The 26,740-nt window shown below is 42.5% G+C and overlaps 1 protein-coding gene across 1 annotated transcript in view; it reads right to left on the bottom strand.

Moving 5' to 3' along the window:
- The window catches only part of gad2 (glutamate decarboxylase 2), a 117,933-nt gene extending 113,956 nt beyond the window's left edge, over positions 1–3,977 (bottom strand). The window contains exons 1-2 of the mRNA XM_067999087.1: positions 3,908–3,977; positions 2,792–2,851 (exon numbers count right to left, since the gene is read on the bottom strand). Of these exons, the coding sequence (XP_067855188.1) occupies positions 2,792–2,851; positions 3,908–3,977 (130 nt within the window). The remainder of the gene's footprint in view (positions 1–2,791; positions 2,852–3,907) is intronic.
- Positions 3,978–26,740: the final 22,763 nt, after the last annotated feature.

Raw genomic sequence — 26,740 nt, 5'->3', positions numbered from 1 at the left:
GGAGTCCAGGTATTATTCCAGTAAATCTACACTGCTCCCTCCAAGGCCAATATATCTTTCCTAAGGTGCAGTGCTCAGAACTGAACACAGTACTCCAGGTGTGGTCTAACCAGGGCTTTGAATAGCTGCAGCATAACTTCCACCCCCTTATATTCTAATCCTCTAGATATAAAGGCCAACATTCCATCAGCCTTTTTGATTATTTTCTGTACCTATCCATGACATTTTAATGATCCATGTACATGGACCCCTAAGTTTCTTTGGACCTCCACTGTTCCGAGCTTTTCACCATTTAGAAAGTACTCTGATCTATCCTTTTTAGGTCCAAAGTGGATGACCTCACACTTGCCTACATTGAAATCCATTTGCCACAGTTTTGCCCATTCACTTAATCTATTAATATCGCTCTGTAATGTTATCTATTGATTGTGTGTTATGATGTCAGAATATGACATTCTAACAAATGACACTATTGCAGATCACAATTACGTTGTTGTAGTCGTTCATTACAGTGGAAGAAAAGTCCCTCTAGGCAATCGTGCCATTTCTCAGGGGACATGATCATGGGATGTAGAGGATCTCAGTGTGAATATTCTTTCAAAGATGGTCTGTTTTGCTGCAGCTCTGGATATTATCATTGGATGATTGTGCTTTCTTGATATGCTGTGTTTTTACTTTTTATTTATGGAAAAAGTGAACTTCTGTAGTTTTTCTTTCTTCATAATTCTACTGCCACCTTATCAAGGAAAAAAACATTATACAGAGTTCAACAACATGAGGTGGATGGATGGTCATTTTATATTCAATATTTAGTGTTGTGACACTGTTGTGTCTGGATATGGTGGTAATGATGTAATGGTTTGGCTGTGTAGGATAATCATGGTATACAAGTGTGTCTTGGTAGGGCAGTGGTTGTGTAGTGGTGTGACTGCTTAGGGTAGTGGTATAATGATGTGTCTGAGTAGGATAGTAGTAGAATCATGGTGTGTGTGGATTGGGTAGTAGTGGTATAATGGTACGTTGGGTACGATAATGCTGATGTGATGGCAGGTCAGCATAGGTTAGTGATTGCCTAAAAATGTGTCTATGTTGGATGATAGTGAATGATGTGATTGGGTAGAGTAGTGATTATGTAATAGTGTGTCTTGCAAGGATAAGGGTTGTGTACAGGTATGTGTGCATAGAATAATGGTTGTATAACATTCTATCTGAGTAGAGTAGTGGTAGTATGATTGTGTCTCTGGCACGGTAGTGCTTGTGAATAGGCGTGACTGGGTACATTAGCCGTAGTGTAATGATGCATCTGGGTAGGCTAGTGGCAGTGTAAGGGTGTCTGTCTAATGATTGTTTGTCTGGTTAGGCAGACCAGGATTGTAAACAGCATATCTTGAAATCACAATGCTGAAAAGAATCTCTTTTTGCTGCACTGCACTCAAAACATTTCATGGAAATGGAAAGCAAGTCTGACAAATTGACTGAAATTATCTACTGCCAGCTTAGATGAAACAGTCTGAGACATCACTGATGAGGAACAGAATTCAGTTGTTCCATTTTCAAGAGTAAAAATAAAATCAAATAAATCTGAAAGAAAAGTGAGAAATGTAAACTAATATTGCCTCTGATGAAGTACACCAAAACAATGCAAAGAATATGGCAATGGACGGAATAAATTTATTTTATAGGTCTGCATCCACTAAAATCTGAAATTTTAAGACTGAAACAGTTACAGTGGGTAATATATTAACTGGCCTGTATCGATTTTCTAATAACGTTCACCAGCTTTAACCTGAATTTTTATATTAGTGACATGTGTAAAGGACTGTCCTTCTGACTATCACATAAACCAAATGCTGCACCAGGGCAAACATTCTATTTCTGCTTTATTATCACACGAACCAAACATTAAAGGCATTGCTTATTAATTTTAAGTTCTTTGTTCGATTTTCCCATGCTTTTAGACAGAACCGTTGACGATGATTCTACAATTGCGTTCAGTTATTAATGGAAAGGCGAGTAACTTTTCATAAGTAACAATCTTTTGAAAACCAATACAAAATCAGAACATATAATTTTAAAATATAAATGAGTTGCTGCAGTCCAAAGAAATCGAATTAGTTTTATTGCAACAACTGCTCAGTTGTTAGAGCATGTATGTTGAATATGACACTTTGGTCTTTTGGAGGCACCGATCTCTTACAATATTGCCCGGAATCCAGCTATTCGGGTATTAGATCTCTTCACCTCCCTTTCTATTTTACGGACAAGCAGCTCTGGAGATTCACGATTTGTGACATAAAACCAGCCCATTCTCTGCAATCACGGCGCACAGATTCTGTTCTGGCTTAAAAGACATGGCAACCGACAATCGGAGCAACCGCCACATGGGAAACTCATCTATCTGGCCCATTATGTAGATCGTAACCTTAAGTAATCCTGATATTCAACTTTCCAGAATACGAACTGATTGTTACTTGTTTTTCAATTGGAAGTTTTGCTTGGAATAGGAGAGGTCATTGGGCTGACAGTTTGACGTTTAAATTTCCTCTTGGTAGCTAGGTTAATATGGGGGGGGGGGGGGGGGTGGCAGGAGGTCACTTCAACTGTGCGTTTTAATTCGGTTCACTCATCCTGGCAGCCCCCGGCAACTCCGCCAAACCAATATCTCCGGTCACGTTATCGACAGTGATGGATTTTAACAAAAATATTTTAAAAATAAAATAAATGGAGGGGATGGTAAATTGACCCTAACTTCTCGTCGCCGATGAGAACAGAATTAAATGAGAACACTCACCACAAAGCTTGGTTCCAATGCCACCTGTGAACTTTTGAGCCATCTGACACCAGGCTGGGGCTGTAAAACATACAAAATATTACCAATGTATTAAATCCCGCTTTTTTTATTTTGTTCTACCTGTGCCCCGATTTCGGTTTAACAGACCTGTTACTTCAGTCTGGCCTGAATCGTGCTAAAGACAAGCTGATCTGTAAGGGGCCTTTGCAAAACAAGGTGCATTCGTTTCTGTGGATATTCCTGCTAAAAACGACAGATAGAAATCCGTCAGTGAACAACAGCAAGAGTTCACCGAGTGGTCAGTGAGACGGCCGCGTCCCCGCGGGATCCGGATGTTTGGCCGGGATTTACCACAGACAGAAATTCTGGCATCCTTTGAAAAATAGTAATTTCTAAAAGTAATAAATCAAAACAATAGCTCTTACAGATCGATTATTTTTAATTTCGACTGTTTTAATCTGATCCTTTGTGGCCAGTTTCCCTCTACTATCCAGTCGAGGGTAAACGATTATAATATGATTGCAATATACTGGATTATATAAGTTATCAGTCAATAGTTCAGTCAAACTTCGGAAATTCGACATGAATTAAAGAAAATAAACAGTGAGCTAATTCTGCCATTGGAGGTTTTCGCCGAAGGACATCAATATCCCGTTTACAGCAGTTGCAGGAAATAAATAAAAACATGTAAATTGCGATATTAATAAAAGGAGGCTTCTTATAACACACAGTAAGCGATGCTTTAGATTTCGTTGGTGTCAAACAGCGGTTCCCTGCTTATCCTTTGGGTTATTTTATCCGGAGTCTGAACAATCTGTTTCATTCACGGAGCAACCCAAACCCATTAAGATTTTTTTTTCCCGGTAGAGCTGATCTGTTTGAAATTTGTTTACTCAATAAAACCCAACGTGTAGATTTATTTATTTAGAAATCATATTCCCAAGACGGTGTCTACTTTGCCCTTTCTGTCCTGTCACCCAGGGAACAAACAACAGCTTTCAAACCGATCGCTGTTCTGGGTCTTTCGATTCCTTCAACTCTCCCCCCCCCTTCCCTTCCCCCCCTCCCCGCCTCTTTTTTTTTAACACCTTCTTACACGTGTTGCCTTTTATTTACCTGCAGCCGAATTGTCTCCGGCGCCGGATCGCTGCCCTGACTCGTTGGAGAAGAAGCCGAGAGATGCCATTTCCACGCTGGGTTTATTCGAGACGATGGTGCTGCTGGAGACGTGGCGGAGCTTCTCATCCGGAGCTTAAAGCCACATCCGAGCGGGAAGGAGCTGTCCGGGACCCTGGTGCTGAAACGCGCTCCCCGAATCACCACAGGTCTCCTGGCGGGAGGGCGGGAGGGTTTTTGCACAGGACGTGTTGGTTCTCCCAGACACCAGGCACCGGCTAAACGGGGGCAGGGGAACGGCCGCTGGTGGAGCCCCGCTCGCACCTACTCGATCAGATATTCCCCTCGGGTGAGGTGGGAGGGAAAAAAGCTCCAGGTTTTTTTTATCTCTCTCTGAAGCGCGGATCGATCTCGATCTCAGCTACTTCGCGTCGAAACCCAGCAAACCTGTCACTTTGGGCATCGGCGTCTCTTTGGCGCGCAAAAGAGAGAGAGAGAGAGAGCGCGAGCGAGCGAGCGAGAGAGGAAGGCGGGGACGGGCTGAACGCCGCTTCGGAAATGTATTCGGATCGGAAACACAAACTTTCTTTTACTTAAAAGGTTAGAGGGGGGCTGCCCGGCGCTCTGACGTAATCCGGAGAGGGAGGGAGGGGGGGGGGGTTGGGTGATGATGATGGTGGGGGTGGGAGGGAGGCTGTGAATCTAATGAACCAGCCAGTTGGTGTTTGGTGAATGTGAAGAGACGTGGCCGCCGGAGCATGGAGTCTGTCGAGGAGTTTAGAGAATCTGACATGGATGTCGAGCTCCGGCATCCACCTCCACCCCCACTGGGGACACTGGCGAGACTTCACTCTCTCCCGCTGTGCAACAGACGTCAGTCACCGCTTTCGCTGCCGGAGAGGTGGGGGGTGGTGGGGGGGGGGGGGGTGGTGGTGGAGAACCCACCTCCCCCTCCCGCGGGGTCCCGGCAACGCGTGACAGCGCCTTGAATGCTGCGCTTGTTGAAGTGGGCGATTTGCTCAGTCACATTAATTACTGACGACCAAAAGTCCAAATGTGAACTCACCGATCGTGATCTGTTGTTATGCACACCGCAAAATAATAATAGAAACACGACTTTACCCATTAAACAAAAACAATCGTGGTCTCTCTTTTTAAAACAAGGAAAACTCGTCGGATAATTTTGTAATTCAAATCTCCCGAAGAATTAATATTTTCCATACATGTTAAAAACAAATTTGAACATTTTTGAATTCGAGTTTAGCTTCTGTGTTTATCAGGGGTGGTTTCAACACCGTTGCATTCTAGCTTAATTTAAATGTTAAAAAGTTTATGAGCCGGCACAGGCACATATATATTAGGTGATTTAGGGGAGCACCGTGAAGCAATGTTGCTGCATTTTGGGAAGAATTTGGCGTGTTCTTACTGTAGTGGCAAAAGCGAACAAAATTATTCCAAATTCAACAAACGGTCAGCTTCGTGAGTCCCGATCTGTGTGCAGTTCGCGATTTGATGTTTTAATAGCATAAATCATTTCACACATGCACCACATAGAATCATAGACAGGTTACTTCACGGAAGGAACCATTCGGCCCGTCAAGTCCGTGGCTGCTCAATGCAAGAGCAATCCAGCTAGTCCCAGTCTCCGGCCCTATCCCCATAGCTCTGCAATTTTTTTCCTTTCAAGTACTTATCCAGTTCCCTTTATGAAGACCATGATTGAATCTGCCTCCACCACCCTCCCTGGCAGTGCATTCCAGATCCTAACCACTCGCTGTGTAAAAAAGTTTTTCCTCATGTCACCTTTGGTTCTTTTGCCAATCACCTTAAATCTATGTCCTCTGGTTCTTGACCCTTCCGCCAATGGGAACAGTTCCTCTCTATCTATTCTGTCTAGGCCCTTCATGATTTTAAGTACCTCTAACAAATCTCCTCTGAATCTTCCCTGTTCCAAGGAGAACAATCCCAGATTCTCCCGTCTCTCCACATAACTAAAATCCCTCATTCCTGGAATCATTCTAGTAAATCTTTCCTGCACCCTCTCTAAGGCCTTCACATCTTTCCCAAAATGCAGTGCCCAGAATTGGACACAATACTCCAGTTGTGATCGAACCAGTGTTTTATAGAGGTTCACCATGGCTTCCTTGCTTTTGTACTCTATGCCTCTATTTATAAAGCCCAGGAGTTAAGAATGTTAAGAATGCTTTCTTAACCACTTTCTCAATCTGCCCTGCTACCTTTAATGATTTGTGCACATATACCCCCAGATCCCTCTGTTCCTATAACCCTTTTAGAATTGTGTCCACCAGTTTATATTGCCTCTCCTCATTCTTTCCACTGAAATGTATCACTTCGCATTTTTCTGCGTTAAATTTCTACGTGTCCGCCCATTTCGCCAGCCTGTCTATATCCTCTTGAAGTCTATCACTATGCACCTCACTGTTCACTACATTTCATTAACATATTCATTAATATATATCAAGAAAAGCAGCGGTCCTAGTACGGACCCCCGGGGAACACCACTGTACACCTCCCTCCAGTCCGAAAAACAACTATTCACCACTACTCTCTGCTTCCTGTTACTTTGCCAATTTTGTATCCATGCTGCTATTGCCCCCTTTATTCCATGGGCTTCAATCTTGATGACAAGCCTATTATGCAGCACTTTATCAAACACCTTTTGAAAGTCCATATACACCACATCAACCGCATTGGCCTCATCTACCCTCTCTGTTACCGCATCAAAAAATTCTATCTGAAACTAGGTGAAATATTTAAATTTTACAGGTGGTAAAGAATAGGAAAAGATTACTCAAGTACTGGGATATATCTCAAAGGCATTTGATAAATCAAAAACAACCCGCTTTAACTCTTCATAATCCATTGGGAGGCTAAATTTGGAACTGTGGGTATAGGTTTACTTATGCTACCTTCAAAAGCACATCGATGCATTCAAACGGGTTTAAAGAAGAGCAATATGATAAATCCTGGGACATAACGTTCTAAATTATGAAGAGAAGCTGGTATATTTAAACATCTTTTTATTGGAGAAAAGAAGCTTGAGGTGATTTGTAAATCATTAAAATGCTGAAAAGAATTGGTGATGCTGTGCTATTTGTGGATGAACTGTGGATTACTAAAGATCTTTGGGACAATCCCCACTGCTCATTTACCCCCGATATCATAATTTTCAGCTCCATGTGATGTACCACCACAGTGGGCTGTCTAATGGAGCAACAAGATCAATTAAACTGCTGAGCAGCTCTTAAATGGATTAAATAGGTATTTAAATATCTTCATCTGCACTGGGAAAATGGTCCAGGGGTTAGTGGTAAAATGGTGGCTACCCTTCAGAGAATTCATTGGTTGTGATGCAATTTGGAACACCCTGAAAGTGCTATCAAGCGGCACTTACTCACCAATAACCTGCTCACCGATGCTCAGTTTGGGTTCCGCCAGGACCACTCAGCTCCAGACCTCATTACAGCCTTGGTCCAAACATGGACAAAAGAGCTGAATTCCAGAGGTGAGGTGAGAGTGACTGCCCTTGACATCAAGGCAGCATTTGACCGAGTGTGGCACCAAGGAGCCCTAGTAAAATTGAAGTCAATGGGAATCAGGGGGAAAACTCTCCAGTGGCTGGAGTCATACCTAGCACAAAAGAAGATGGTAGTGGTTGTTGGAGGCCAATCGTCTCAGCCCCAGGGCATTGCTGCAGGAGTTCCTCAGGGTAGTGTCCTAGGCCCAACCATCTTCAGCTGCTTCATCAATGACCTTCCCTCCATCATAAGGTCAGAAATGGGGATGTTCGCTGATGACTGCACAGTGTTCAGTTCCATTCGCAACCCCTCAAATAATGAAGCAGTCCGAGCCCGCATGCAGCAAGACCTGGACAACATCCAGGCTTGGGCTCATAAGTGGCAAGTAACATTCGCGCCAGATAAGTGCCAGGCAATGACCATCCCCAACAAGAGACAGTCTAACCACCTCCCCCTGACATTCAATGGCATTACCATCACTGAATCCCCCACCATCAACATCCTGGGGGTCACCATTGACCAGAAACTGAACTGGACCAGCCATATAAATACTGTGGCTATGAGAGCAGGTCAGAGGCTGGGTATTCTGCGGCGAGTGACTCACCTCCTGACTCCCCAAAGCCTTTCCACCATCTACAAGGCACAAGTCAGGAGTGTGATGGAATACTCTCCACTTGCTTGGATGAGTGCAGCTCCAACAACAGTCAAGAAGCTCGACACCATCCAAGATAAAGCAGCCCGCTTGATTGGCACCCCATCCACCACACTAAACATTCACTCCCTTCACTACCGGCGCACTGTGGCTGCAGTGTGTACCATCCACAGGATGCACTGCAGCAACTCGCCAAGGCTTCTTCGACAGCACCTCCCAAACCCGCGACCTCTACCACCTAGAAGGACAAGAGCAGCAGGCACATGGGAACAACACCACCTGCACGTTACCCTCCAAGTCACACACCATCCCGACTTGGAAATATATCGCCGTTCCTTCATTGTCGCTGGGTCAAAATCCTGGAACTCCCTTCCTAACAGCACTGTGGGAGAACCGTCACCACACGGACTGCAGCGGTTCAAGAAGGCGGCTCACCACCACCTTCTCGAGGGCAATTAGGGATGGGCAATAAATGCTGGCCTCGCCAGCGACGCCCACATCCCGTGAACGAATAAAAAAATATATAAATACAAGTTCTTTCTTCTACTAGGATGTATGTAGCTGTGCTGGTGCTTTGCAAAGATGGTAACAGTGACAGGGAACTGTGAAGTGCTGCCCTGCACAGGGATACCAGCCATGAAGGCACTATATATTCCCAGACTTACAAAAACAAGCGGCTACCATTGTTATGCCTCTGTTCCTCTATGATATAAGTAGACATCGGGCAGTGTGCGTCTACTCCAGTACATAAGGGATATGAGACCTATATATGGCAGTGATTGATGCCACTGAACCCAAGAAGGTATCTATGCCAGATCAGAATTTGTTACACACATTAAACCATTTTGTTGGCATTTATCCTAAGAGGGCTGGAATACAAAGGGGTGGAAGTTATGTTTCAGCTGTACAGAGCTCTAGTTAGACCCCATCTGGAGTACTGCATTCAGTTCTCCCTGCCTAACAAAAATCTATCAATCTCAGCACCTCAGAAAGGATATATTGGCATGGAGGGGGTGCAATGCACATTCACCAGAATGATACCGAGCTAAATGTGCTAAATTATGAGGACAGGTTGCATAGACTAGGCTTGTATTCCCTTGAATAAAGAAGATTAAGGGGTAATCTAATTGAGGTGTTTAAAATGATCAAAGGAGTTGATAGGGTAGATAGAGAGAAACTATTGCCTCTGTTGGGGGAGTCCAGAACAAGGGGGCATAACCTTAAAATTAGAACTAGGCTGTTCAGGGGTGATGTCAGAAAGCACTTCTTCACACAAGGGATAGTGGAAATATGGAACTCTTCCCCCAAAAAGCTGTTGAGGCTAGGTCAATTGAAAATTGCAAAACTGAGATTGATAGATTTTTGTTAGGCAAGGTATTAAGGGTTATGGAACCAAAGCAGGTAGATGGAGTTAAGAATCAGATCAGCCATGATCTAATTGAATTGCAGAATAGGCTCGAGGAGCTGAATGGTCTACTCCATTCTAGTAAGCTTGGGGGGTGGGGATTGGAAATACAGTTCTAGCCTTGGAAGTGATGAGGGAGAGGTAATAAAAGGGTGACCTGATAGAGGTCTTGAAGATTATGAATGGGTTTGATAGGGTAGATATAGAGAAGATATTTTCACTTGTGGGGGAGACCAGAACTAGGGGCCATAAATATAAGATAATCATTAATAAATCCAATAGGGAATTCAGAAGAAACTTCCTTACCCAGAGAGTGGTTAGGATGTGGAACTCGCTACTACAAGAAGTAGTTGAGGTGACTAGCATAGATGCATTTAAGGGGTAGCTAGATAAACACATGAGGGAGAAAAGAATAGAAGGATATGTTGATAGGGTTCGATGAAGAAGGGTGGGAGGAGGCTTGTGTGGAGCATAAACACTGGCATGGACCTGTTGGGCCAAATGGCCTGTTTCTGTGCTGTACAGTATATGTAATTCTATGTAATTCCATTAACCATTTAAATTATATTTTGTACCTGTCCACTAGCTTATAGTGATTTCTGTATTTGGACCCCTAAATCTCTCTGCTCATCCACAGTTCCTAGCTTCTCACCATTTGGAAAATACTCTGATATCTCTTTCTTAGGTCCATAGTGGATGACCTCACACTTTCCCACAATGAACTCCATCTGCCCCAGTTTTGCCCGCTCACTTAATCTATCAATGTCCCTTTGCAACTTTCTGCTCCCATCTACACTATTTACTGTGCCGCCCAACTTAGTATTGTCAGCAAACTTAGATTATATGGCTCTATTCCTTCATCCAAGTCATTTATAAACATAGTGAAAAGCTGAGACCCCAGTACAGATCCCTGGGGGACATAACGAGTCACATCCTGCCCATTGGAGTACATACCCATTATTCCTACTCTATCTCCTTCCTCCTAACCAATTCCTTATCCAAGCCAATAGGTTACCTTCAATTCCATGTACTCTCATTTTTGTTAACAGTATCTTATGTGGAACTTTGTCGAATGCCTTCTGGAAGTCCATAGAAATAAAATCCGTAGACACTCCCTTATCTACCATGTTTGTTACCTCCTCAAAAAATTCAACTAGGTTCAGTAGACATGACTAACCCTTTTTATCATGACTCACCATCAGCTCCGTATATTCTTGGTGGCAGTTCAATTCAGGTAAAGTTTTCCCCTTCTGTACAGTTATCTCCTGTTCCAAAACTGCCCCTAACGCCCAACAAGCTTAAGACCCTTTCTCCTACACCACTCTTTCAACTACATGCTCAGTTGTCTAATCTCCTCTGCCTGTTTGATTTTGCATGTAGAACAGGTAGTATAATCTCGAATCTTGCTTTTTGGCTTTCTTTACAACTCCTCATAGTCCCTGTGCAATACATTTTCCTCATTACTGACCCTGCTTATATTTGTTCTCAAATGACCTATTCTTGAAAGAGATCGTTAAGAAGACAGCAGTCCTTTAATAGCTGCTGATGGCTGACCGTCTGACTCCAATGGTATTCCCAGTGTGTTATGTGCTAAGTGCCAGGAATGCCACCAATATTTAAATGAGCTGACCTTGTATTATTGAGTGAGGTCAGCTCAGTAGGGAGTTGGTACAGCCAGCATACCATCTCATATCGACCCCAGTATCTGCCTAACCTCTTGTTTCTTCCAGAAACAGCCTCCAGAGACTGTCCTTCAGCCATCTTCTCATTTCTACACCGGAGAAGAAATTCCCTATTCTTCTCGGTACACAATTAGACAGTGACCCAGGATGTAACAATTTGCCAATAAAAAATGCAAGCATAAGCTTTCATCATTTATGTAGAGGTTTACTCCCAAATAAACTAAGATAAAACATTTTTAATCACCAGTCAAAACTTCCTGTAGAAGTTGAAATAAGAAAATGTCAGGAATTAATCCAGAACATAAAACACAGATGAAAAGCCTTCAACCTCAAAGTAACTTAAAAATTCATGGTTGTTGCATTTTATTCTATTGTGCACTTCCAGTAAGACTGTTAAGAAAGGCGACTGCTTGGTCAATCTTCTTTCAACTTGATGAAAACTGAGCCATCTTGCCTGTGCGGCTTTGGAACAAAGAAAATGTAAGTTTGTGCTTTTGTTTTAATTCATTCTTCGTAAAGGATAAATATATTTCATTGAATTGTAAGGAAGATATTTGTACATGTTTGTGTGAGATGAAAGGTGTTCATTATCAAAATCTGGAAAAGAGAAAATGATTTGAATGTGACTGCTGACCATTATGTATTCAGCTACTGTGTGTCTGCGGTCAGATGTATCTCAAAAGCATGTGATAATGGCCTAGAGGTTGCTGGAAGAGTTCACGGTACTCGCCATTACTATTTTGTAACAAATCCAGCAATTTGTGGCGAAGAAGGGCTATGCCATGAGTTCCGATTCTCCACAAATTGCTGGACGGTTTGCATCGCTCCTCCATCAGCCTCACCAAAACCAAAAAAATTACCATCTTGCTGTGAGCCTCCTCATTGTGCGTCATGAAATTGCTGGATTTATGCCATTAATACAAATTAATCTCGCCGCATCTACTGCTTGTGGGACCTTGCTGTGTGCAAATTGGCAGTTGTGTTTCCTACATTACAATAGTGATTACACTTCAAAAGTATTTAATTGGTTGTAACGTGCCTTGGGATGTCCTGAGGTCATGAAAGGCTCTATATAAATGCAATTTCTTTCTTTCTATGTAAGACATAAAATAACTTCAAATATTTGAAGAAACCAAAACAGTAAATATATTGAATTAAAAAAATCAGCATGGTCGGTGCAACGATAATGGTTATCTTAAAGAATTTTTCCAGGCTCTGTCATTCTCAGAATATTGTACAGTATCTGAATATTTAATATATTATTGTACTGAATATTTAATGTATTAATGTATTATTTTATTGTGTATAACATATGCTTTGGTTCTACTGGAAAGTTAAATCATAACTCATCCATATCTTTGGATCTCCTAAGTTATGAAGCTGATGTAATTTAGTAGTGTGTTTTCACATAAATTTTTGATCCACAGTATGTATCCTCACTAGATCTAGCTCTAACTTAGTGCATATTTTGGTGTAAAAATAACATAGCTCTGTATTGGGGTAGGTGGGTATGTGTGTGTGTGCGTGTGTCTGTGTCTGTATCAGTACCAGAGGGAAACTTGTAGTTTCTGTTTCTATAGCTTTGAGAAAGAAACAGACAGCACAGAGGATCTCATTTAATAAGGTATAACATGAGAACCACACATTTTTTTGTAAAAAGTTATAATTTTAATTTGCTTCTTTCATTGAGCATTTCATATTTCTTTATATTTAAATTATTGTAACATGAGTCGGCTGACTTCACTCTCTTCCCCATTTTGAAATATTAATATTTGGCTTCACATTTTCACAAAGAACATTAATTATGACCATGGAAAGATTCAGCTTAGAATTTAACATGAAATATTTTACTACTTGTGTCTTGATTACACTCAAGCAAACTACCAATACATGTGGCTATTGCTGTTACTGCACGGTATGAATATATGAACAAGAGTTAACATCCAGGACAATGCCAGCAATCTATTTAAACAGTATGCAAGGGAAGAAGCTGCAAGATTATAAACTAACACTGCTTGATAAGACGATTTCTTTGAGATGTTTTACGAAGCAGTTTTCTATAGTCATATGGATTATCTTCATCTTGTCTTTCTTCTTTTGGAACTGATGGTCTGAGGATTGAAGTCAAATGTAATAATTAAGTGTACATTTACTGCAGGAGAATGTACCCACATATCGAAAATGTTTCATCCTCCTGTTCAACTCTGTGTGACTCAACCATAAGAAAGCCTTTGTAAAATAATGTCTCTTCACATCACTGTTCTCTTTGGAAAGATTATTCATAGAACATCGACCAAAATAAATGTTGATATAAATTTGGCAGTGATACATGCCAAAATAAGTATACAGCTGTTGTTTCTGGACCACAGGAAACTGCTTGGGTTATGAAGGAAGATTCTGTCTGCTAAGCATTTTCATGAATATGAATTGGAACACGAAATACAATAAACATAGGACAAGAGGAAAGAGTAATAACACAATCCAGACATAGACTAAAACAGACAAATCAAGCTCATTTTCTAGGCTACAGATTAATTCAAAAACTATTTACATATCTGTACTCATTTGGGAAACAGAAGCAGTTTTAACCAGCCATTTACAGAGTGGAATTTTTGTCTACATAATTGCCAGCTGTGTTTCATAGCTCTCTCACAGTAGCAGCAGTGTACAGAAATGGCAGAAGGAGACACAACAACACCTGTTCACAAGACAGGGGCAAGGCTGATTTTGTGGCACTAAATGATAGAAAATGAAGAATGTGCTATGAATTTGCTTTCAGATGCAATAGCTCCATTGGCAGAGAGGTACTACAGGTAAAAAGACAACTGTGAATGTTGGAAATCTGAAACAAACAGAAAATTCTGGAAACGTACAACCGGTCAATCAGCATCTGAAAGAACGAAAGCAGTGGGATAATAACCTGGTTAATGTTTAGACGGCTGCTTATTTTTTTGGGATCAGCATCCAGCTGGTGAAATCTTGTGATATCACGTTGCCATTCTGGGTTATTCACTAACTGGGTGATAGACATAGAATGTTAAGTGACATCAATCAATCAATACAGTAGAAAAACTTGGACGGAACTGGGCAACAGGATTATAAGCCATTACTGATACATTAAATAGTATTTTTCTTAAAAATTTGTATTTATAAAACAAAAGAAAATCAAAAAAAGAAGAAAAAACATACAGTGCTATTATTACACGTAAGGGATAAAAAGAATGACCCAGATTTCTGTTTTTTTATCGCTTATTTTGGCGGCAAATAGCTGTTCCCTGGTTCTCCAGGATTTCCTGCCAGAAGCGATGGTGGACTCGGAAAACATTTGCCCACTTTTGGGTGGGCATATTCAGATGATAGGTTAATGATGGTTATACATCATCTGCCATATTTTCCGTTATTAACACCTTAGCAACGCTGAGCATCAGGAATGCTGTCCAGCTTTGCTAAGGAGGTGAAGGATGATTTAAAAGTAAAAGGACTGTATCACACTATGTAAAGTGCGAGTTTTAAAAAAATGTTGAAAAATATGTACTTTTTTCTTTCATCTGGCATCACTAGCCACACTACACTGCAGCAAGTATCAGAGCCAATTTCCTCCCCCCTTTCTCTCCCTCACCTGAGGCAAATGGCCTGATGGCAGGTGGAGTACCACCAGGAGTCCACCACCAACATAATAACCAGCCTGAACCTGGAAGATCCATTGGAATAAAGTTAGAGGGAGCTAGGAAGGTGCAAAACACAATTGGGGTGAATTGCCTCATTGGTTTGGTATAATTCTGGTGCATTTTTGGGGCAAATAAATGTGGCAGGAAAATCGGGCAGAAGCCTTTTCAGATATAAAAATCACTCCTTCCAAGTCCCTTTGCACCTTTTGACCCTTCCTGCGATCTGCCTGCTGAGTCCCAAGTGCTTTCATTTACATATATAATGAGAGTAGGTGGCACTGCAATTCTGAATTTCCTGCTTTTACACTCGCAAGGCACTCAGGGTAAAGAAGACTGAGAATTATACGGTGCAGCTGTTGCCAGGATTAGTTGAGTCAGACGGAAGTGAGGCGTTTGAGTCTGGAGAATTTTGTTAGCAATTTCAGCAGCTGGGAAACACTTTTTAACTTTTTTTTTTCCAATCTGCTTACACAAACCTGAAGCTCCTGCTCACTGCTTCAGACCTTGTGCTTCACCAAAGAGGCAATAGGGTTTCCCTATCACCTACTGCATGAGGACCTGCAACAATGCACATTTGCCCGCACTGCATTCCCTGTGGCTATCCCCATACTTGGGTGTTTTAAATCACCTGGGCTCAGCAAATAGTGGAAAATAGTGGAAGACCGTACGCTTGTAAGGAAGCTCGTCTGATTTACCATCCATTAATTTAAATGGACAAAAATTGTAGATGTATTCCCTTTCAGCTTTGTGATGTTCACTGCATGATTTTCCTTCATTCACCCAAGCGATCCAAAATGCCCAGGTAAAGGACCAGGATAACCCTATCTACTTATCCCAATAGAGACCAACGGAGTCAGATACACATTGATAGGTAGTTAGGGAGTGGTTTTAATGCTGAAGCTGTATTGTCTGAGGTGTTGGATTCTGGATGATGGTTATTGAAGTGCTACTTCAATTACCTTTTAGGCTGGATCTTGCTCAGGAGGATACAGCAAAATCAGAGATATGTGTTCTAATTTTTATGCTGAATTCATTCAATTTCTGGACTGGATCAGAAATGGACTCAATTAGAGGAAGCAAAGGGTGGTTATACATGGAGCTGCATCAGAATGGAAGATTAGCAGGGTGCCTCAAAGGCCATTGTTTGGGTCACTATTGTTTACATTGTATATGAATGATTTGGAAATGGAGATAGAAATAAAGCTGTGTATGTTCCTGATTGTACAAAACTGAGGTCTAAATGGTCCAAATACAGTGGGCTGACAAGTGGCAGATGTCGTTTAATGTGAACGAATAGAAGGTGCCAAGACTGGAGAAGGGGAAATAACAAAGAGAATATGAGATGTAATAGACTACAGGGCATGACACAGAAGAGGGACCTGGCAGTACTGGTGGATAATTCATTGAAAACATCAGTGCAGTATGTAACAGCAGTAAAGAAGGCAAACAAGATCTAAGGATGTGTAGGCAGAGTGATAGAACAAATGTCCCCAGGGGTAATAGTGAGCCTGTATCGAGCACTGGTTTTCTCCCACCTGGAGAACCGTGTACAATTCTGGTCACTAAAGTGGAGTCTATTAACATTTTTTAGGTCTTTTCTGCCCTTCTTTCCTCCAATCCAATTGTCAAATTTTCATTAATGTTTTCACTAGCCTCAATAGCTCGGTAAACGTTCAGTGATGCACCTGGGTTAGTGAACTGAAAATCCCTTCTAGTAATTATTTTTAAGCTATGAAATTATTCAACAGGATCTATCTCCAGTCCTCAATAAGTGGCAGAGCATTACATTAGATCTCATTCTATGTTTAGACTGTTATTTGAATGTATTAAATGAACGAATGTGTATATGTGTGTGTGCGTGTATGTGCGTATAGAGTCCAATGCCATCCAAGTCCAATGCACTACCTAAGAAAGCTCCTCTGCAATGCAGGGCATGCTGGAGTAATCGACAACTTCAAAAACTTCGACAAACATCCCGCAGAACACAAGCCAACTGACACAACTTCATGGGTATATTAGGGAATGATCTTCTGCAGCTATATACCCTGATGATTGGATAGATCTGGGAGGGTCTAGATTGTCTGCAGTGCTGTCTTATGTGCCTGGCCTCCTGGGTTTCTTGCTGTTCCTCCTCCTCTGTCATAATCACAAAGTCGGTATTCCCCCATGAGGACAACCATTTTTCAGCCTTCTCCTTCATTTTGGAGAAATTCCCTATATAAGAAACAGTCTCAAGGGAGACATCTAAATGAAACTTGTAACCTACAAAATTAAGAGCACAAAAAACTTTGACAAAAGACCAAACCAAAGTACAGTTATGAGCCTCTAACAGCACAATGAAACAGAGCAATCTATCCTTAAGATCCCAGCATTAGCCTCTCTTGGCAGCTGGTCTAAACTTCCCCTGTTTTATAGTGACATAAGTTTATGCCCTACCAAACCATAAATTTTGGGGTTAACATATTCACTTTGTAGTTGAAGCAAAGAGCCTCATATTAACTCTGATATCTTAAAGACTTGAGATTTTACTGTTCTGACTATAGGTACAGCACTAAAATTCTAATACAATGCTGCCAATCAAGTCCTACATCCCACTTTTCTGATAGGAGTGAATCCTCCACATGGTGGTAGTTTTGTAATGGATTGGTCTAAGGTCAGTTTTAGTCTAAGAAGGCAGATTTTTCAATTGGTAACACCCATTTTTTGGACATCAAATGGATGTTATCAATTGATAACAAGCCATTTTCAAACTATTTTCTTTCCCTTTTTCTGCTGCTATTATTTAGTTGGTCAGGAGACATTGTGGTCATTGTTGTGGCACAGCCTTTTTTTGCCAACGACAAGAAGTGGTACAGTGGGTTTCCCATTGGGACTGTTTTATACTTGTACTTTATGGAGGAAGAAGAGGAGGAGCAATGGATGGATGCCAGGCCGTGGGGTTCTGTGCCCACCTGCCAGTACCCTCATACGTGCATCTACAGAATGCAGTGTACATCCCTTATTTCCAGTCCATCTATTAGACTACCTCCCTGTACTGGGCAAAAGCTGACCACAGAAAATAACATATCACCTGCACGTTGCACTTTTGGCCAGTTTTGAACTAGTTTCTAGTCATTCTGGTCTAATTTTCACTGGGACCGACATTTTCTGAACTGCAACTAGCAGTTGTCACTTTTCAATGGAACCTTGGTAAATTTACAAAATCAAAAGCAAATGACAATCTAATTGTGCACAGTTACTCTCTGACTTGCATTATTTTCTGTAAAAGGTTTTTTAAAAATCTAGTCAATAATTAATTTTTAGATTTGTGATAATTTTACCTTTATTTCTAATTACTTTCAAAGAAGCCAGATATTTTCTTAGAATCATAGAAAGTTACGACACAGAAGGAGGCCATTCGGCCCATCGTGTCCATGCCGCCCGAAAAAGAGCTATCCAGCTTAATCCCACTTGCCAGCACTTAGTCCGTAGCCCTGTGGTTACAGCACTTCAGCTGCACATCCGAGTACTTTTTAAATGTGATGAGGGTTTCTATCTCTACCACCCTTTCAGGCAGTGAGTTCCAGACCCCCACCACATTCAGTGAAAACATTTCTCCTCAGCTCCCCTCTAATCCTTCTACCAATTACTTTAAATCTATGCCCCCTGGTCACTGACCCCTCTGCTAAGGGAAATAGATCTTCCCTATCCACTCTATATAGTCCTATCATAATTTTTTATACCTCAATTAAATCTTCCCTTAGCCTCCTTTGTTCCAAAGAAAAGAAGTTCTTATTTGAGTTGCCAAGAAGTTGGGTCTGATTTTCGTGTTCTGTATCCTTCAAATTCAGATGCAAACTGGGAATACTGTGGAGTAGAAATTGGACCTCGTTGTGCACGTTTCACTGGCTGCAACAAGGCTCAATTTTGGGGACCAACATCCTGCACCCCAAGGATGTCTGAAAAATGTCTGACCTGAAATTGCCCAATTTTCCAAAATGCACTTCTAGTTGGCAAGGTTCCATGTGTATAACACACTGGGAAAATTTACCCTATTATTCTTTGCTTTTGGAAGGCGTTCAATGTTTTCCATAAAATAAGATCTGTGATTTCTCCTCTATTAACAGCATGGCCTCGAATTCCAAGGTTCCACCCGAAGCATAGAGCCTTGCTAGCGTTTGTTATGGGTTGGAAAATCAGGCAATTTGAGGCAAGGAAATGAGGCAGTGCTGCTGGCATGTTCATGCTTCATTTCAATATTTAAATGACGTTAAAAAAAAGTCCCTGGTTGAATCCCATGACTTTCAGCGAGTCTCTGCTCATAGTGTGCAACTCAACCATGTATCATAGGTGCATTGAGAGTCCTGGGGCCTGGCCAGTTCATTTAGGTTTCTCGAGGGGATACTTAGGCCCCGATATTCACGGAGAGGTGGAAAGGGAGCAGGGGTGTGTGTTTGCGGCTGGAAAACCAGGAAATGCCAGCAACATGTAAGTCCTGCTGAATTTAACGGCAGGATCCCATTATAATTTTTTTACTCTGTTTCCTGCCTGGCGCCTGCCAGATTGGGAGGCTGGCCGTCTGTCGGGCGGGAAAGCCTGCTGTCGAAGGCCGCAGCCGGGGAGCATTGGGGACGGTCCCCGGCAATCGGAAAAGAGCAGGACTTGAGGTGGGGGTGCTCAGAGCGCGGCAGTGAGGAGGGAGGGAGGGAGAGATCAGGGCATAGTGACGGGGGTAGGCAGATCACGGGGGGGGGGGGGGGGGGGGCGGGGGTCGGATGTTCGCGGTCAGGGTCGGAAGATTGCATGGAGTCGGAAGATCGTGGGAGGGTCGGAAGATAGTGGGGGGGGGTCGGAAGATCACTGTGAGGGAGGCAGATCGTGGGAGGGTCAGAGGATCACGGTGAGGGTCGGAAGATCGCGGTGAGGGAGGCAGATCGTGGGAGGGTCAGAAGATCACGGTGAGGGTCGGAAGATCGCGGGGGGTCGGAAGATCGCGGTGAGGGAGGCAGATCGTGGGAGGGTCAGAAGATCACGGTGAGGGTCGGAAGATCACGGGGGGTCGGAAGATCGCGGTGAGGGAGGCAGATTGCGGTGAGGGTTGGAAGATCATGGGGGGAGGTCAAAAGATCATGGGGGGAGGTCGTAAGATCACGGGGGGGGTCGTAAGATCACGGTGAGGAAGACAGCTCACGGGGGGCGGGAAGTTCATCGGGAGGAAGGCAGCTCACGGGGGGTCGGAAGATTGCGGGGGGGTGGCAGATTGCGGGGGGTTGGAAGATCGCGGGAGGGGGGGAGGAAGATCGCGGCAGAAGATTTGCTTGGGGACCGGGGAAAAGCACTTCCTGGCCCACAAACAGTGCTCTAAACAGCACTTACCTGCTGGAGCTGGCATCTCCTGCCTCCATTTAACTGCCGTGTTTCCTGAGCCCTAGGATACCCAGCCTGCAGCCATTAAATTCAAATGGCTCCCAAGATCTGAGGAACGGAGCCTCATTTAAATATTATAATGACAGATGCGCCTCTGCAGAACGGGTTACTCAGACACCCACAAACCCATCACGGTTAAACCAGAGGTAGGCGCGTTTGCTGCAGGTTGGGGTCGGGTTTCACATATTTACCGATTGAACTCCCTCCCCCCCCCCCCCCCGACTCTCTCCCGCTCATCGTGTGAGGTTAAAATTACCCCCATAAAGTTTCTGCTGATGCTAAAACTGTTCATTTCTTTTTATGTTTTCAATTATATTTTGCTGCATCTTGCTCATTCATTAGTTGGTTTTGCTGGGTACTCTGCCAGTTTTGTGGGTTATGTATTGCTCCATTATTCTTGGTTACTGCTGACATTTAAATTGGACCATACAAAGTGGTGAGGATTGGCATTTGTTTTGGAGTCTCAAGTACGCCGCATGATTTAGGACTATAGGAGCATGGGAACAGGAGTAGGCCATTTAGCCCCTTGAGCCTGTTCTGCCATTAAATGAGCTCATGGCTAATCTGTGACCTAACTCCATAAACCCCATATCTTAACCCCATATCTCTTAATCTATCAATCTCAGATTTAAAATTAACAATTGAGCTAGCATCAACTGCTGTTTGCGGAAGAGAGTTCTAAACTTCCACCACCCTTTGCGTGTAGAAGTGTTTCCTAACTTTACTTCTGAAAGTCCTGGCTTTAATTTTTAGGCTATGTCCTGTAGTCTTTGACTCCCCAACCATTGGAAATAGTTTCTCTCCATCTACCCTATCAGTTCCCCCTAATATCTTGAAAACTTCAATCAAATTACCCCTTAATTTTCTAAATTCCAGAGAATACAACTCTAGTTTGTGTAATCTCTCCTCGTAATTTAACCTCATAATTTAGATGAGGACGAGGAGATCTTGAGGTGCAATGACACCTGAGGCGTTTGATCTGCATTTGTTATTACTCTGCAACCTGCAATTATAGATCCCTCCACATTTACATAAACATGTCAGAGGAGGCCTGTGTTTACTGTTTTCACTTCACTACAGAGCTGTACCATCTGCTTTAGGATAACTTGCAGACAACATCTGGAACAGAGACAGCTCTTACATAGAAGTAAAGGTCACCATAACATGAAGCCCCCATGTTATTGCATCCCTCCAAACCACCGCATATGCCGTCTGCCATATCAGGTGGTCACCCATGCACATCTGCATTGAGCAAGTGACAAGCATTTTGCTTGCAAAGGGCAACACCTTTGTCATATTTCTTGCAGAAAGAAGGCATCAGCTGGACAGAACACAAAGTTTTCACTCAGTGGAAGTTTTCTTGAGTGCAGGGCATTATACGTGGCAGGCATGTGGGTATTAAGGCTCTTTATACCAACCCCGTTGCCTGTATCACTCAATTCCTGTTCAGATACTATTAGTCCAGAAAAACATTATTATGCATGTCACTGGCCATTACCCAGGAAGCAGTCATGGTCCCTTCACTGTGTGGTATTCCATGATGCCTGCATTATTTGAGGGAGAAGAAACTCTGTGTGGGATGACGCAGAAGATCAGCGCTATCCTCTGCACCCATGGCTGCTAACTCCACTTAGAAACTCCCTAACATCAGAGGACCAACTTGGTCTGGGTGTATCAGCATCTCTTTGCTGCTACCTCCACTCCCAACAAAAGTGTGCCTTGCAGTTTTGCCACACTGAAAAAGTGTGTGAAAAAGGGCAATGATTGTGCACAATGTTTCAGATGGTACCCCCTAGAGAATGTGGTAATTACTGAGCTAACTTTGTGCCATGATTGAAGGAATTTGAGCAAAATTGAGGAATACAGTTACCTTCACATTCCTTCAGATACCAGCAAATGTCTTTCTCCTTTGCAAGTAGGTACAAAGGACCTGGGTGAGTGCATTGACTCGGTCAGCAGCCTCTCTCCATGAAGCTTTCATTCGCGCTTTTACTGGCAAGGGGCCTTCAGCCCCAGACAGAGCCATCCTCTTTTACATCTCTTACGCTTCTGGATATGATATCAGGGAAAACTTCGCGCTCTTGTTCCTCCTGCACTTCAATATGCCATCTTAATGCTCTTCCTGCATCCCCACTGTGTTGAAATCAAGGGATGTTGCATTGACTCCTACTCAAGCTCATTTTTTCCGAAGGCTTCATTACCTCCCTTAGTTTTTCCTCCCTCCTGCAATCTTCAGGCTTTTAAAACCTAAGCTGTGTGTCATCGAATTATTACATCCTGATGTATCTTGTTTTCTCTTGTACTCATTTCAACTGTGGTGATGTCCTGCACTATGGTCTTGGATCTTCACCTTGCAATTATAAACAAGAATTGAAACTGGACTCCTACAATAAATAGTTACAGAATATTTCAACGTACACACTTGATAGAAGAGAGATAACAAATACGACAACTGGGTCCTGTGTGTGCGTATGCGATCCCTGAGATAATACAGGTATCTATTTTCTCCTCAAACTCTGACTGTCTCCAAGGGTGTAATGATCCTAAATCAAATGTCCTGGGGCTCCATTCACTAGATGTAATAAATGGGCTAATTATATTTTGCTGAGGCAAATCTGATACAATCTAAGAGAAAGGGATTTAAATTTAAATTATGGTCATAAACATTCCTTACTGCAGCGATCTCAGCACCATCAACAGCCTTCAATATCTTTTACTGTAGATGCATGGGGCCTGAAATTCCAGAAGTCCTGCTCTGCTGGGATTCCACCGCAAATTCCAGTTGCCACGGGCAATCCACCTGTGATCCCAATTTTGGTCCCTTACTGTTTTACCGTGCTCAAACTGGATCTTTCAAAATAAATATCTGCACCCTATTGTATTTTAAGTCATCACATGTCCAACCCAAGGGATGTATTTTTTTAGCTGGATTGCGATGGGAAAGGATTGCTCTGGTGGCAATGTGTAGTGAAGGCATTTATGAATATTTCCTCTGGTCATTATGAGCACAAGAACATAAGAAAAGTCAAGGCTGGTAAAAGGCTCTAACTTTCCCATCACAGCATCCAGTTGCATCATCATGTTTTTGCCATTACTAGACTGTCTGGCAAACCATTTCAAATACTTCTAGTTCTTAACTCAAAAAATTATTCCTGATGTCTGTTTTAAATTTCCTTTTACCTCCTGGCTTACTTTGAAATAATGCTCTGGGTTTATCTTATCTGTATTTAATATTTTTACCCACTTTAATAAGGTTGCACCATCTTAAGCACCATTTTTCTTGGATACATGTACTTATCTTCCATCCCAATATTTTAGTTTTCAAAGTGTTCCATTTTTCTGCAACAGCGATCTTTCCCAGTTAATTAAAATAAAGGGGTTAAAGCCTTTGTTAAACAAGTGGGCAAAAGAATTTCATATGAATACATTAACATTTGCTACTAACATCATGGAGTGCGATTTTAATCCCTTGTACGTTGCATATATTTACTTTTCCTTATTATAATTCTAACTTCCTCATGAAAACCCTCCAAACTCTGCTTTTCTATATTTAAAGACTTAGTCCCTCCCCTCTCATATCGAGCTTCAATGAGCCTCAATCCTACATTAGTAGCTAGGTTCTGTAACCTTGTCTGGTTGAGATGCGAGCCGTTTCTCCTTTACTAACATGACTTATCTAAACCACAGTTCCAGTTAACTATAAATCAAACAAAATGGGAGCGATTTCAACCCTCCCTGCCTGGCGGAAACCAGGCAGATGGGAAGTTGAATGCACCGGGTTACTTACCTGACAAAAAACTGCCTCGGTCCCACTAATCACGATTTTCACTCAGGCTTCTGGATGGGCATTTGAGCCACCACCTGAAACCACTGGGGTCCTTCTTTAAATTTGCAGATTGGGTCTGATGATGTCATTGGGCCCTGACTGCAATTTTAACTCGGGCCTGAGTGGGGAAGATGCCATGGCTTTTACGCCAGGTGAAGGCCAGTCAGAACTCACCAGGAAAATGAAAAGGCCATAAAAGCTAAGAATATAAGAAATAGGAGCAGGAGTAGGCCGTATGGCCCCTCGAGCCTGCACAGCCATTCAATAAGATCATGGCTGATCTTCAACCTCAACTCCACTTTCTCACCCTATACCCATATCCCTTGATTCTCTTAGAGTCCAAAAATGTATCGATCTCAGTCTTGAATATACTCAATGATTGAGCATCTACTGCCCTCTGGGATAGAGAATTCCAAAGATTCACAACCCTCTGAGTGAAGAAATTTTTCCTCATCTCAGTCCTAAATGGCCCACCTCTTACCTTGAGACTATGACCCCTAGTTCTAGACCCTTCAGCCAGGGGAAACAGCCTCTCAGCATCTACTCAGTCAAGCCCTCTAAGAATTTTTTACGTTTGAATGAGATCATCTCTCATTCTTCTAAACTCCAGAAAGAATAGGCCCATTCTACTCAATGTCCCCTCATATGACAAGCCTCTCATCCCAGGAATGAATCTAGTGAACCTTCGCTTTACCCCCTCTAAGCAAGTATATCCTTCTTTAGGTGAGGAGACCAAAACTGTACACAGTACTAGAATCATAGAATCATAGAAGTTTACAACATGGAAACAGGCCCTTCAGCCCAACATGTCCATGTCGCCCAGTTTATACCACTAAGCTAGTCCCAATTGCCTGCACTTGGCCCATATCCCTCGATACCCATCTTACCCATGTAACTGTCCAAATGCTTTTTAAAAGACAAAATTGTACCCGCCTCTACTACTGCCTCTGGCAGCTCGTTCCAGACACTCACCACCCTTTGAGTGAAAAAATTGCCCCTCTGGACCCTTTTGTATCTCTCCCCTCTCACCTTAAATCTATGTCCCCTCGTTATAGACTCCCCTACCTTTGGGAAAAGATTTTGACTATCTACCTTATCTATGCCCCTCATTATTTTATAGACTTCTATAAGATCACCCCTAAACCTCCTACTCTCCAGGGAAAAAAGTCTCAGTCTATCCAACCTCTCCCTATAAGTCAAACCATCAAGTCTCGGTAGCATCCTAGTAAATCTTTTCTGCACTCTTTCTAGTTTAATAATATCCTTTCTATAATAGGGTGACCAGAACTGTACACAGTATTCCAAGTGTGGCCTTACTAATGTCTTGTACAACTTCAACAAGACATCCCAACTCCTGTATTCAATGTTCTGACCAATGAAACCAAGCATGCTGAATGCCTTCTTCACCACCCTATCCACCTGTGACTCCACTTTCAAGGAGCTATGAACCTGTACTCCTAGATCTCTTTGTTCTATAACTCTCCCCAACGCCCTACCATTAACGGAGTAGGTCCTGGCCCGATTCGATCTACCAAAATACATCACCTCACATTTATCTAAATTAAACTCCATCTGGCCCAATTTATCAAGATCCCGTTGCAATCCTAGATAACCTTCTTCACTGTCCACAATGCCACCAATCTTGGTGTCATCTGCAAACTTACTAACCATGCCTCCTAAATTCTCATCCAAATCATTAATATAAATAACAAATAACAGCGGACCCAGCACCGATCCCTGAGGCACACCGCTGGTCACAGGCCTCCAGTTTGAAAAACAACCCTCTACAACCACCCTCTGTCTTCTGTCGTCAATCCAATTTTGTATCCAATTGGCTACCTCACCTTGGATCCCGTACTCTAGGTGTGGTCTCACCAGAGCCCAATATAATTGCACCAAGACCTCCTTACTCTTATACTCCAGCCCCTCGCAATAAAGGCTAATGTGCCATTTGCCTTCCTAATTGCTTGCTGTACCTGCATGTTAATGTTCTATGATTTGTGTACAAGGGCACCCAAATCCCTCTGACTACCAACATTTCTTGGTCTCTCACCTTTTAAAAAATATACTGCTTTTCTATTCTTTCTACCAAAGTGGATAATTTCACATTCCCCCACATTATACTCAATCTGCCACCTTCTTGCCCACTCATTTAACCTGTCTATATCCCTTTGCAGCCTCTTTGCATCCTCCTCACAGCTTACTTTCCCACCTAGCTTTGTATCGTCAGCAAACCTGGATACATTACACACGGTCCCTTCATCTAAGTCATTAATATAGATTGTAAACAGCTGAGGCCCAAGCACTGATCCTTGTGGTACCCCACTAGTTTCAATCTGCCAATCCAAAAATGATAGGATTATTCCTGCTCTTTGTTTTTTGTCCATTAACCAATCCTCAATCCATGCTAATATATTACCCCAATCCTATGAGCCCTAATCTTGTTTAACAACCTCTTGTGTGGCACCTTATCGAATGCCTTTTGAAAATCCAAATATACTACATCCACTGGTTCCCCCAATACCATCCTTAACTTCTCTAGTTAGCCACTGTTGGATCTCTTTTCCCGTGGAGATTTTATTCCTCAACGGAATGTATATTCACTGAGAAGAATGAATTATTTCTTTAAATGTTCGCCATTGCTTATCAACCATC

The sequence above is a fragment of the Heptranchias perlo genome, chromosome 2 (genome assembly GCF_035084215.1).
Source record: "Heptranchias perlo isolate sHepPer1 chromosome 2, sHepPer1.hap1, whole genome shotgun sequence".
In the NCBI taxonomy this organism is placed as follows: domain Eukaryota; kingdom Metazoa; phylum Chordata; class Chondrichthyes; order Hexanchiformes; family Hexanchidae; genus Heptranchias; species Heptranchias perlo.
The sequence above is the reverse complement of the archived record's forward strand: the minus strand, read 5'-3'. Positions and strand labels throughout refer to the sequence as shown.